Raw genomic sequence first — 13,079 nt, 5'->3', positions numbered from 1 at the left:
GCACACCGCTTGCATGTTTACCACCACATGCAGGCAAGTGATGTCCCTACCTTACCAGACGTAATGGGCTCATCAAACGAAGCCAAAGTATATTCCTTTGATGGTCCTGAAAAGCCCGCCAAACCGCAGAAACGCTCCAAGCAGATGTCTCGATGGCACAGCATGGGACCGCATGCCCGGGTCGATGCCTTACCAGGAACATTTGCAAATGGCCGGCCGCTGATGCTTTGTCGTGGCAGCACAGCAGGCTGCCGTGACAGGCTCTGAAGAAAGTCAGACGACGGCTCGTCCGATGGCTGCGTTGCTTCTGCTCACTTACTCCTCACTGTCTTTTCTCTAACCTTGTACCTCCAACGCCGAACAGCTCCACGGACCAGAATGGGAATGTCTGCACCGCTTGCACAACACCAAACAGATCGAGTGCGCTGAGCTCGGATCCATCGGAGTCTTGAGTGTAGCAGCCGAAGAAGTAGGCGGCGACGTGACTGATAATGGTCCAGACGAAGTAGTGACGCATGTACCATCGACTGGATACGAGATGATCAGCTTTTGTTGGGACGGCGCCATTTAAGACTGTACTGGGCCTTACTTCTCATCATTGAACCTGCCCAGCGACAGTCCCATCCCGCTGAGGACGACCAGCAAAACCGCGTTGGCGATCTGGAACCCGAATTGGACCTTGGCGTGCGACTTCAAGAAGAGCGACGCAAGCCCAGTGAAGGTGTAAAGTACCGCCGGAACTGATTTTAACAGTGCCCACGCGAATTCTTTGCCGGTCTGCGATGTCGCAACCAAGTCCTGCTGGCAACGAGGCAGGACCCATCCTTTGGAAGTGTTGCCAAGCCACCACCTCTTCTTTGGCCGACGTGCCCACTGTACAGCTGCGAGGCCACTTGTCCGGCCTGCCCTGGCCAAGAGAGTCGAGCTGTTGTTACCGGCTCGACCGGTGTTGTTCGAGACCATCCGACCATCTTCTAGCGTTGATGGAGGCAAGTCCTCCGCTCGTGCTGCTTCATTTCCTGGCGTGGTCTGCTTCTGGACGATGGCTCCATCCGACTGTTGCAGACTTGAGCCTATCTGGATGAGAGGAACGGCTGTTGTTTCTTCCGTCATTGAGCTCGCCTGGCCACGGCGTTTGCGGTTACGGTGCTTTTTCTTCCTGTCGTGAGGCTGGACATCCAGACTCGTGTCTGGATGGCCGTTGGCCTGTGTATGTAGTCTGGGTTCATCCTTCGGCATGTTGGAAGGTTGTTTGGCAAAGATAGTAGGATTTGAGAATTAGTCAGTGGACTCAAGGGTATCTTGGACAAGTCTGGTACGCCCATGGAACGATGTAGAGCACCCGACATCGACAGCATTGCGAACAAAGCGCGGCTCGCGAACCACGGCAAGGCGATGGTCAGCCCAGCTCTGACGTGGCAAGGCTCGCAGCCTTGCGTAGATTCTTGTTTTCTGCATGAAGTTGCCAGCTGAAGCTACAACCGGGAGACCAATCTTCGGAGACTCGACAAGGCTGTGAAAGCTGCAGACATTGTGACAGCCCGTCTTACTCTTCTGCACGTACAACACGACTTGGGGACTCGAATACTGCACCAGCTGCCACCAGCATCTAGGCCATTTACACCGCAGAACAACCATCACCGTCGGACGATTACTACCAGCAGACCGACCGCTTGAGCTTCGAGACACGCAGCCTCGCTGTCGGCCCAAATATGAATCCGGCGCGCGAGCACAAGATGTTGAATATCATCAGAGAAGGCGAGACTGGCAAAGGGATAGATCCAGGCAGCGGAAAAGAAGCGATAGAGTACAAAAGCGGCGCCCTGGCTGTCACGGAAGGAGAACAACTGAATGACAGTTTCGAGCGCAAAGTTCAACCTCGGAAATTTTTCACAGTTGGCAGAGTCCTCATGGTTCTGTGGGTAGAGCCGGCTGGCGAGACAAATAAGAGCGGAACAGCCATGAACCGCTTCGAAGGAGTTATTCACTCCAAGGCCAGACGATTTGTGGTGGTGAAGGAGAACAGCAAATCATGCGTCGCAGTACCAATCAAGACGTACGGCGACAGAGGAGTAGCGCGTCGTGGACAAGAGCTGGACGAGAAGACACAACGCAGCGTTATCTACACTGGTGCGGGCAAGGTCGATCGAGAAGACAACAGTGGAAGTTGCAAAAACATGCCACTCCCGATCCGTGTTGAGTGCGAAGAAGAGGGTACCAAGCTTGATGCCGTGTCTCGATTGTCAGTATCTTCGGATTTTCCAGAGACTATCGTACTGACCGGGCATAGAAATTTCAATACAGCTTACGCACCCTACCAAGCCATTTCCCACAATTGGTTGCCAACGATTTCGAACGGCGTGGAAATCAGCTCCACGAGGCTGCTTTCACGGCTCGGCAAGAGCGAAGGTCTGCTCAGACTGAGTGCATTCGCAGCATTGTGCACCCCAGCATACTCAACTAAAGTCGCCAGAATGCCAGGGCTTTACAGTCCGCAAGAGGTAAGTTCTCCCACCGAATCAACAATTTCAAAGCGCATATCCTCAGACAAACAATCGACAGTCTCTCCGCGCCCAATTCGACCTCGAACACTGGATCCCAGACCTCGGCCACTCGTCCGAAGGCTGCGTGGTCGCCGCTCTCGCTGTCATGATGTGTGAGCTTGCGGTCATGTATCACCTCCGTCCATTCGACAGGTACAAGAGTCGTGCTGCTGGAGTCTGTCTTACTGGGATCTTGGTGTTTTGTGGAGTCTTTTACGTACCGGTGGAGCAGCTCGTGACGTTGGTCTGGATGGGACTTAACTTGACACTGGTCTTGAGCGCGTTGGTCCATGGCCTGTCTGTGAACCCGACGGAGCATGGAGACTGCAAGGGCGAGACGGAGAAGCACAGACCCGGAAGCAAAAAGTTTACGACGTAACGACATTGTTTGCGCGACCAACAATATTACGTCAGAAGATTCATTAGCAGGCAAGAGTGGAATGAAGGGATTCGTCGAGCTGGAATAAGCTAGTAGTCCAGCGTTCTTATGATAGTGCAAATTTAGTGGAATGTACTTAACTCATCCAGCAGCTGTAAGGTAAAGACCATCCATCCACATCTCCACCATTGTAGCCTTGAGAAACCTTGAATGAAATGAGAAGGCGTACAAGCACACATACAGACATCGACCGTGCGTGAGATCTCGTTCATAACTCTTCCCTACTCCTGCCTAACCCCCTCGACCCATCAGCCTCCGCCATCTGATTCAACGGCTCATAAACCCCCATTTCCCCCTCCCCCTTCCTCCTCCCCACCATCTTCTGTATCGCCCTCCACGCCCCCCAACTAGCCGCCACCGCCACTAGCGAGGACACTGCGCCCGCAGCATAAGCCGCCCACGACCATCCCACCACCTCCACCGCCTCGTGCTCGTGCTCCGGCTCTGTGGTTGGGTGTGATTGCTCCTCAAGCCACTGCGCCTCCGCCACCACGGGGGCACTGAAGCCGTCGAATCCTTCTTCGGGTGTGGTCGCTTCGATGACGGATGAGCGGCCGAGCTCCGCGCCGTGGGCGTCGAGGGCGGATGCGATGACGTGTTTCGCGTAGCCGTCGTACACCAGCACAGTCTCGAAGCCTTGTCGTGGGGTTGACGCTACGAGTTCAATGGTTTTGCCTGAGGGGTCCGAGTGGTAGAGCTCCCAGGTGGAGACTTCCGTGGCGCCGTTCCAACTTGCGTATACCACCGTCTGCATCGTCTCGTTCCCGGCGGCGGCGACGGCGGCGTAGACATCAGGTCCCCGCGCCGGCTGGCCGACCCAAGGGAACTTATAGCTACGATAGCAGTGCCCCGGTAACTTGAGCGAAGCTTCCATGATCAATCGTCCGTCGGCCGTGTGTTCGGAGATCTGCGTGTGGTATGTCCAGCCCATGAACGCGTTGCCGTTCGGGAGAGTCTGGAAACTACCGCGGGAATTCGTGAGAGCGCCCTGCGGGTGGTCGTACTGCGCGGCGATACTGGCGGTCATCGTTTCGTGCTCCAGGGACAGTAGAAGACCGCGGGAGTTGCTGTGAGTAGCTACTTCTCCCACCGCGGCGGAGCCGATGGCGTTGTCGAAAATGGCGACGAGGGTGTGGGTGGAGTTCTGGCCGCGGACGGTGGCGTGGTGTTGGCGAGAGAACTTGACAGACTTGCTAGCGAAGGAGAAGGAGGAGTTGGTGCCGCCTAGACGCCAGACGATTGAGCTGTCGGTGTGGTTGACTTTGTAGAGCGTATCCGTGTGGCGGGAGGAGACGAGGTAGTCGCCATTCGGGAACTTGTCCACGGCGTTGAAATGCATGATGTCCCAATTCCTCTGACACAATTCTTCATAATTGGTCGGCGTGAACGTGACTTCGTCCAGACCGATATGATCACGCCCGTCCCATTCGAAGACCGCCTCCGAGGTCGCGGTATCTAGCTCTCGAAAGCCTTTCCATAACGATTTGCAGGTCTTGTTCGGCCCAATTCCAATCTCCGCCGCCTGCTCGATGGTGGAATGATGCTCCGTCGAAGTGACCATGAGTGAATGTACTCCGTCATCGACCAGATTGAACTCATGCATGTCCACTCCCTTCATTTCCACCCTGTTCAGCTCGCTGTATGTATTGTCCAGTATCGCACCAGCATCTTCATTCGGGTACATCAAAGTCAAAACATCCTTGCCCTGGTACTGCTCAACCCTGAAATCGAAGGTATTGTAGTGGTCGAAGGTCGCCGCGCCGCACCATACAAGCTCTCCACTGTCGTCAAATATATACGGTCCCACCCAGTGCTTCGCCGTGGTATCCTGATCCAGCTCATGGTACGGCGCAACGAACCAGTATCCCGGCGCAAGCGCTGCGCGGTCAAAGACATTCACTCGAAACTTGGGCGCCTTGATATCCGGCCTCGAAACGAACGTGTGGAACTTGTCTCCAGGGAAGTCGGCGTCTGCTTCGTCTTCTGCCGTTCCTATTAGCTCTCGAGACTCGACCAGCGAGTATGCGGTGTCCGAATGCGCTGTCCCGACAGACGTGAGAAGCAGCAGGATAAGCAGCGGAGCGGATTTCGAGAAGGTGCTCCAGGCCATCGTTGCAAACGGGAAGAGAAAGACCGCCCGTCAACGGACCTCGTTCAAAGGAAAGTTGCAGCAAAAGCAGGCGCAGAAAGCAGGATGACACGAGCTGATCAGCGAAAGCGATACACGACCACAATGGAGGGCCGGTGTCAGCTTACTGTTGGGTACAGAGAAGAAACACCTTGGCGCAGAGGTAGCACCCTTTTCTGTACCTACCCAGTGATCGCACCGTATCGCTATCGGTATAGTAGAGCGCAAAATGGATCAAAAAGCGTACTGCAGGCGTGGCAGGAATCAAGATGGGATGAAGCGATCGCCGTGTCTCCCCTGTCAGGCTCGGCAGGCAATTGGATAGCAGATCCCTCCACCCACATGGCGATATCACAGGCCATGTTTGGCGCGATTGGCGCGCTGGTGTGCATCCTTTGGCCTTTACTTAGAGGGACCGTGAGAAGTTGGTGTAGCCTAGGCGTTTCCGGCGAAGGATGATGGTGTGACAGATGCGTTACAGCTGCCGGGAGCCGAGATTGGGCCGTGCTGCCATCAGCAGCTACAGAAGATCAGATCATATCGTTTACACAGGTACATGTACGTTGTTCGAGACGTTCTCGAGGAGGGAAGGTATGGGACATAGGACGTTGACTGTGCAGGGGGTGGACAGCTTTTGCCGTGATACCTCCTACCAGTTCTCTGGAGAAGTAGTCTCACGCTTGGGGATATCTCAGCACGCGTCACTAGAGCCATTGCAGGACCGCCCTGATCTCAAGCATTACTTGACCGCAAGTGTTAATGGCAATGGCGACGTTTACAAAGTACGGAGGGAAGTCAGTGGAATGGGGAGGTGAACGTCAACCGCGGCATTCGTTTACACGGGTGATGTTGAGTTCTTGAAAAGATCTGGGGATTCAGAATCCTGCTCTTCACCTTCAGTCGAAGCGAGTGATCCAGTGGTGGTCTTCGGGGGACATTAAATTGCTCTGAACGCCAACCCTCGGGCCAGCAAGGCTTTCTGTCCTCTATCGAGACCTTCACGGATTGCCGCCGGATATGTACAATGCTGCGGCCAGCTCATCCATCCTTCGTAATTATCGCGCAACAAATCAGCCAAACACGCGCCTATCTTGTCTTCTCTGGATCCTCCAGTATGCCCTCTGCTTCCAGCCTTCGCCGCGCCTCCTCGAGAGCCCACGTCTGTATGCTGCACAACAAGTCAGCATCTCATCTATGCCCAAGCACTCCCATATCCAGGCCAGCCTCAGGTAGGAAAAAGCTCACTCACCTCGTATCAGGCTTATAGCAGTACCCCACAACCCCAAACAGTATACTCCCAAAGAATCCATAGTACCACACATTCTCCCATCCCTCGTTCTCGTACTTCTCCCCGGGCTTCACGCCGAATAGCCAGCCGGATGGTGAGTCGTAGTGGTCTTCGTGTGCATGGTCGCCGGCGCTTCGCGAGGCGGTGGATGTGAGGTTCCTCCGCGCGGTGAAGGAGGGGTTTGTGACGATTTGGAGACGGGCGCGGGGTGCGGAGAGGAGACGGGCAGCGGGGCGGAGGAGCGGCATAGTTGGGCTTGCTACCGCTGTGTGGGTGTCGAGGGAGTGGAGAGTGGTGGGACGTCTAGCTTCGGGGGAGTGGAGGTGTGGTGAGGTTGGATTGGGAGGTCCGGAACCGGCTCTTGCCTGAGGAACGAGGTCTTGGCTGATGCGGCTCTGCGAGCTTCATTCGTGTTTCTCGATTGCCTGGGACTGTACTTCTCATTAACCAACACAACAACACACTACACAATCAACCGAAGACACCAAAATGGCGGACTCCCCCCTCATCACCTTCAAAGCAGGCCGCTGCGACGCCGCCGGCAAACGCATCACCCCCGAGCAAACCCCCGGCTACCTCTACCTCTACAGCGAAGACGACCTCATCCACCTCTGCTGGCGACCACGCTCCCAACCAGTCGATCAACCCGAACTGGACCTCATCACTATCCCCGGCGACGCCACCTTCACACCTTTAGTAAAAGAGGCAGGCGCCGAAGACGTCCGCTCGCCGACAAACGGGCGCATCTTCGTGCTTCGATTCTCCAGCTCGGGCGAGAAGCAATACTTCTGGATGCAGGCGAAGACGCAGCATCGGGAGGGAGATCTGAGCTGGTTCAGCCAGCGGGATCAGCGGCTGGGGCAGATTGTGGATGCGCTGTTGAGTGGGGAGGAGGTGGATGTGGAGCATGAGGTGCAGGAGATGAGGCAGAACCGGGATGGCGGCGGTGGAGAAGGCGGAGGGAGTGGTGGCGGGGACGAGGATCTGATGGATCTGGACAGGACGGAATCGACAGGTGGTGCTGGGGCGGATGCTACGGGTGGCGATCCGCGAGAGGAGGGCGAGGCGAGCAGGGAGGGTGGCGCAGACGGCGGAAGAGCGTAAGTGATGTGTGCTTTTGCGAGACATTGTGGGCAAGCGAGGTGCTCTGGCGTATGCATCAGGTTCGACGGGAGACCTGGTGGGGGCGAGGCGTCCCGGGAAAAGCATGTTGTCCGCATAGACTTGCATACCTCGACAGAGCTACTACACCAAGCGACCTCCTTTTGCGCCTTATCCTCGAACAAGGTAAGCTAACACCCTTTCTTCCACCTCTAGTGCCTCCTCCCAGCAACCACAAGACACATCCTCCCTCGTCCAAAACTTCCTCAACTCCCTCGGCACCTCCTCCCAGCAAAACCAACAACAGCAACAGCAACGCGCCGACAAACCCTTCACCACCCTCCCCGATCTCCTCACCCCCGCCACCATGATCTCCTACATCAACACCTGCACCCCAGCCCAACTCGACACCCTCTGCACGCTCCTCCCACCCGAAATTCTCCTCCTCAACCAAGAATCCTCCGACTCCCTTGCTCCCTCCGCCGCTACACCCGCCGCAGCGCAAGCGGCAATTGAGGCGCAGACGGCGGAGCAGAAGCGGGAGACTGTGAAGAGAGTCCTGCATAGCCCGCAGCTGCAGCAGAGTCTGGGGTCTTTGACTGTGGCGCTGAGGGACGGGGGACTGCCGATGATTGGCGAGGCGTTGGGGTTGAAGGTGGAGAACGGGGGATTGATTAGGGGTGGGAGTATGCCTTTGGGTGGCGGAGAGGCGGTGGAGGCGTTTGTTGAGGGGGTGAGGAGGACGGTGCAGGAGGAGGAGGGGGGGAAGAAGTAGGGTATGAGGCTTGGATGTGGTCTAGGGCTTCGCTGGGAAGTCCTTATGAATACAGCTTGCTTAGCGTAGCATTCATTGCAGGTTTATGGCTCTTCGCTCAGCGCATGATTGTGTATGTACCTGTACCTTGTTACTGCAGATCGTATCCCGCCCGAACGGTCGGGTCGTAGATCAACACAAGTGCTACCTCGCCAGAGTCACCGAATCCAGCGACACTGTCACGACATGGAGACGAATGAACCGACCTTTGGCCTTTTCTACAGATATACCTTGTACACTGTTTCCAAGTCAGTGGCCTCGGCTTTGACTCTGGACGCTTCGCCCGTCGCATTCGCAGCAAGGTGACGTCCTTGCCGCCCGGCTGGCTGTCAATGGCGCGGGCTAGACACAGAAATACGGGATGATCTACGCGAGAGGCTCTAACGGTACCATTGTACTGCTGACGACTACCAGCACCCAGCCGCTTCTCTGCCGTCGCTCTGGCCCTCAGGCCGCGCGGTTACGGGTTGGTCTCGCGGACAGGCTGCAGATTCGGCGCCATCAGCTTCAGACGCATGGACGCCGTTTTGTTCTCCAGGACTGCTGTCTGCCATCTCAGCAATCAGTTGCTGGGCGTTCCATCGATGTCGCTGTTTTGCTCTCGCAAGTCGCAACAAACATGTTATGATGCTCTGTCTTCCGCTCGTGTTTCTGTCCGTCTGGCCGCTTCATCTTGAATATGCCTATGCGCATGAAGCTGTATCGCGGCGCTCAACACCAAGGCTGGGCCCAGATGGGCGCGAAATATCAAAACATACCGGGAGGGACGATGATGACGAGCAGAAGTTCTTTGAGTTCGTAACGGTATGTTCTCTCTGCTGGTCATGCAGACCACAGACTGCTCCAGGCTGATCCGCGGACTATAGCGACCAGACATTGGAGCTCCGCGCTGGAATATCCAGGTGTATGATGAGGAAGCCTTAGCACCAGGATACTGGCTCGTGGCCCCTTATGCCAAGCTCGATCAGAGAGAGGAAGGGAGCAAGTGGAATGGCCCGCATATCTACGACTCCACTGGCGAGCTGGTATGGAGCGGTGCTCCCTTCTTCGACCACTTCAATACATTCGACTTTCGCACGGTCACTGTGGGTGGGAAGGAAATGCTAAGCTTGATCTTTCCACACAAGCAGCATGGCGAAGGCGTGGTGCTGGACAATAACTACAGCATCTACACTGCAGTCGATCTGTTGGGCGAGCTCAAAGCAACAAACATGCACGACTTTACAGTCGTCGATGACGGGGAACGGGCTTTAACACTTTCACATGTGCCTGGCAAAAGCACGATTGGACAGAGCAAAGCGGTTGGGTTCGATGGAAATTGCTCAGCTGGCTGGGAGGTTAGTAGCTACTTCCGAGCAGGAGTCGACGGATTGTAAATTGGCAAGATCTACGCTAACAGGTATAATGGACTATTGCAGGGCTTCAACGAGCTCCGTGTTGAGGATAGCGAACTTCTCTTCGAATGGAGCGCGAGAGACTGGCTTGGTCTTGACGAAACCATGTTCATCCCGGACACCACCATCGACGAGCGATGTACCCACAGCTGGGACATACTGCATCTAAACTCAGTCGACAAAGCCCCAGACGGAGACTATGTGATATCATCACGGCATATGAACGCCATCTATAAGATTTCGCATGTCGACGGCCACATCGTCTGGAGACTGGGCGGAAAGAAGTCAGACTTCGAGTTCGTCGACCCGGCGGCAAAGTTTTCACGACAGCATCACGTGCGAGTGCGTTCACAGAACGAAACACACATGATCCTCTCCGTCTTCGACAATGCCATGGGTGACCATTCGCCCGCTGTCGAACATCCCACGAACGACATCTCCCGAGGCCTGATACTCGCGCTCAAAACCACTCCTCCCATGACCGTGGAGCTGCTGGCGCACTATGACCATCCACAAGGTGGCATTACCAACAGTCGTGGTTCCACGCAAATCCTGCCTAGCGGGAACATCTTCATGGGCTGGACATACTCCTCCCGCCAGTCTGAGCATACTCCGGACGGCAGATTACTCATGGAAGCGAACTTCAAAGAGGGCTCAGCACATTCGTATCGCAACTACAAATTCCCATGGGTAGGCCGTCCCTCCGCGCCACCGGACGTTCATAGCGCCGCTGTGGATAACGACGACGGGAGCGTCAGCACAACTGTGCACGTGTCATGGAACGGGGCTACGGAGGTAGCGTCGTGGAATCTATGCAAATCGTTTGGAGATGGCACGACTGCAAAAAAAGTCGGTCTTGCCTCAAGACAAGGCTTTGAAACGGCTTTCACGTTCGACGGGTACGCGAGTTATGTCGTGGCCGAGGCCTTGGATAAGTATGGCGAGCCGTTGGCCTTCGGCAAGTCTCGCGTGGTGAAGACGGTTGAGCCAAAGAACATGGAAAGCCCAGACGTTGTCGCCGAGATGGAGTGGCTCGAGGAACCCGTGACGAGCTCGTTGCCCGCAGAGTCACCAGAGATTGCGCGCAATTCCGTCGTTATTTTCGCTTTTGGGTTTGGTGTTTGCGCCGCTCTAATGGGCGTACTGGGCTGCGTGATGCGTGGTATACGCCGCTCTAATAGCAGCGCGGCGGCGTGGTGGAAGAAGCAGGCCGGACCGGCGTATGAGCTTGTGTCGCAAGGTCCGAGGAAGGTGTATGATCAATTGGCGCAGAGGGAAGATGACGATTACGAGGACTATATATGACCGGAACTTGCCACGATGAGAAGCAGTCGGTGTCAGTCGCACCATCGGCTAGTTGGACAAAGTACTGTAGAGCCTGTCTAAAACTCTGTACATTTCGCTACCAGGTGCGTACTTCAGCCCAACTCCACCCTCTGCCGCGGCGCATCAAGTTCATGCCTCATGACCCCTTCAGATTCCAATTCCCGACGCGGTGAATCCGCCGGCACCTCCGCCGGCGCTTCAGCAGTCGGCGACAGTTCGCTCATGGACTCATACGACTCGACAGAGGACGACATTGCCTTTGCCAGATCAGAACGTCTTCGCCGACGTTTCATGGTGAAGAATACTGCCGCTGCTATGAGCGCAAGGATGGCCATGGCGCCAATGGCAATGCCTGCGATTGTGCCGCCAGATAGCCCCGCTTGCGAACTATACTTTTCGCTGGTAGCGTTGTATTCGAGTCCAGTGCCGCCGCCCACGCTGCTGCCGCTATTCTTGACGGCGCAGTCCTTTCCTACCGCCACAAGGTCGCTGGCAGCGTTCTGTACAGCAGGCGAGATGAAGGTGTTGGCCTCGTAGTCGACGAAGAGCTGGGCGGCTGAGAAGCATTGGCGGCCAATTACTGGACTCATGCTGGCATCTGCAAAAGGGAAAATCAAAACTTCTGCAGTCAAGAAATCTGTATCGATAGCGCCACTGGGACCAACGTCTTGCTCGAAGGTCACGAGCATGGAGTGGGTGAGTTCGATGGTGACGTTGGGCGAGAGTCTGATATGAAGACCGCCGCGGTAGCTGTACTCGTTAGTTGCAGTTTACCATGCTGAGGGTACTAAGGGTGTATGAGCTTACACCATATCGGCATCATACAGGGTTCCAAGGTCGTTGATCACGCTGCCTGAGTAACCCCGCCACCCGGTCCCCACGTAGTCCGCGAAACGGTCACAGTAAGGACCAATGGGGACCGACATGATGTATTGCTCGCTCACTGACACGCATGCTCGGAGAAGCTGTTGCTGGGACAGACTTGGCATCGTGCCGTTGGCGAAGGTGAGGAGTAAGTCTTCCACATCGACCCACATACCGATAGGGCAGCGCGGTGTAGGCGCTACCATCGGGTTGCTAATGTGTGGGCCGCCGCCATTGAGGGCTGCATCATACCCGCCGAGAACGACCCGGCCGTCGACGCTTCTGCTTGGGTCAGCGACATTAGCATGTCCATTGAAGTACGAGTACGACGACGACGCAATATGCCCTACGCTTTGCAGCGTGTTCAGAAGCTTGGAGCGTGCACCGATGCCGAACGAATTCTGAGGGTAGGCTTTGCTTCCGAAGTCATGTGTAGGCAATCCAAGCGTATAAGTATCCAGCAGTATATCTCCGTTGAGGAGACCTAGACGGACATCATCGTACATAGCAATACCTGAAGGGTTGGTAGTAAACAAAGTAGTCTGGGTCTGTGAGGACGGCTTTGTTGAGTTGATCCATAGGGGCTTTCCGTGCGCTCGAGGAATAAGTCCAATTGTACTGGCCGCCTCGGTCAGTCACGCATGCGCCAGGCGTCAAGTTGTTGTCGCAGATCGTAGCATTCTAGTAGTCATGGAGGGTCACGCCGCTTTGGTAGACCCAGGTATCGTTGAGTGCTCTGGAACTGGTAAGTGAAAGCTCAAGATCGCTTCAAACAGCCCAGCTTACGGATTGATCGTAAAGGAGAACTGCAGCGCAGAGTTGCCGATAGAGACGCCGATACCTCTCAACGCAAAGCCATTGGAGAGCGATACATCTCGAATCGGGAGGGCGAGCGGGCCGGGACACGCAGCGTGCGCTGTGCGCTGTGCGCTGTGCCGGAAGCACCGAGTACAAGCAAAAGCCAAGTTCTCGCGGTCGTGAACATGTAGTTTTCGAGCATCGCGCGCGGTGTCCTGTCGTCCAGAAGCTAGAATGAAACGGAAAAAAGGCGGGAAACACGACGGAATGAACAGAGCGAGAGACGAGACTGAGTTTGGGAGAAGGCAGATGCGGACCTGGGAGTGCCAGGCCGCCTTTCACCAGGCATACTGATCACCTGGACCTGCTGGCGCTCGAAGGCGA

General features: G+C 55.8%; 7 protein-coding genes across 7 annotated transcripts; 3 read left to right on the top strand and 4 right to left on the bottom strand.

Moving 5' to 3' along the window:
* Positions 1-322: 322 nt before the first annotated feature.
* On the bottom strand, positions 323-1,239 carry LTR77_006931 (uncharacterized protein; the record flags this gene model as incomplete). The annotated part of the gene is made up of 2 exons (XM_064804170.1): positions 323-527; positions 590-1,239. 2 exons carry the CDS (start codon positions 1,237-1,239, stop codon positions 323-325), a joined length of 855 nt encoding a protein of 284 aa, XP_064657971.1.
* A 473-nt stretch (positions 1,240-1,712) lies between these two features.
* LTR77_006930 (uncharacterized protein) lies at positions 1,713-2,922 on the top strand (the record flags this gene model as incomplete). The annotated part of the gene is made up of 3 exons (XM_064804169.1): positions 1,713-2,242; positions 2,291-2,501; positions 2,563-2,922. The coding sequence occupies 3 exons, from the start codon at positions 1,713-1,715 to the stop codon at positions 2,920-2,922; spliced, it is 1,101 nt and encodes a 366-aa protein (XP_064657970.1).
* A 268-nt stretch (positions 2,923-3,190) lies between these two features.
* Positions 3,191-5,092, bottom strand: LTR77_006929 (uncharacterized protein; the record flags this gene model as incomplete). The annotated part of the gene is made up of 1 exon (XM_064804168.1): positions 3,191-5,092. One exon carries the CDS (start codon positions 5,090-5,092, stop codon positions 3,191-3,193), a length of 1,902 nt encoding a protein of 633 aa, XP_064657969.1.
* A 1,104-nt stretch (positions 5,093-6,196) lies between these two features.
* On the bottom strand, positions 6,197-6,646 carry LTR77_006928 (uncharacterized protein; the record flags this gene model as incomplete). Its single annotated transcript, XM_064804167.1, has 2 exons — positions 6,197-6,278; positions 6,360-6,646. The coding sequence occupies 2 exons, from the start codon at positions 6,644-6,646 to the stop codon at positions 6,197-6,199; spliced, it is 369 nt and encodes a 122-aa protein (XP_064657968.1).
* Positions 6,647-6,887: 241 nt separating this feature from the next.
* LTR77_006927 (uncharacterized protein) lies at positions 6,888-8,274 on the top strand (the record flags this gene model as incomplete). Its single annotated transcript, XM_064804166.1, has 2 exons — positions 6,888-7,498; positions 7,716-8,274. 2 exons carry the CDS (start codon positions 6,888-6,890, stop codon positions 8,272-8,274), a joined length of 1,170 nt encoding a protein of 389 aa, XP_064657967.1.
* A 666-nt stretch (positions 8,275-8,940) lies between these two features.
* On the top strand, positions 8,941-11,012 carry LTR77_006926 (uncharacterized protein; the record flags this gene model as incomplete). The annotated part of the gene is made up of 3 exons (XM_064804165.1): positions 8,941-9,117; positions 9,180-9,650; positions 9,732-11,012. The coding sequence occupies 3 exons, from the start codon at positions 8,941-8,943 to the stop codon at positions 11,010-11,012; spliced, it is 1,929 nt and encodes a 642-aa protein (XP_064657966.1).
* Positions 11,013-11,125: 113 nt separating this feature from the next.
* On the bottom strand, positions 11,126-12,403 carry LTR77_006925 (uncharacterized protein; the record flags this gene model as incomplete). The annotated part of the gene is made up of 2 exons (XM_064804164.1): positions 11,126-11,783; positions 11,841-12,403. 2 exons carry the CDS (start codon positions 12,401-12,403, stop codon positions 11,126-11,128), a joined length of 1,221 nt encoding a protein of 406 aa, XP_064657965.1.
* Between the last annotated feature and the right edge of the window lie 676 nt (positions 12,404-13,079).

Source organism: Saxophila tyrrhenica (assembly GCF_035928015.1).
Source record: "Saxophila tyrrhenica strain CCFEE 5935 chromosome Unknown scaffold_10, whole genome shotgun sequence".
Classification (NCBI taxonomy): Eukaryota; Fungi; Ascomycota; class Dothideomycetes; order Mycosphaerellales; family Extremaceae; genus Saxophila; species Saxophila tyrrhenica.
The sequence above is the reverse complement of the archived record's forward strand: the minus strand, read 5'-3'. Positions and strand labels throughout refer to the sequence as shown.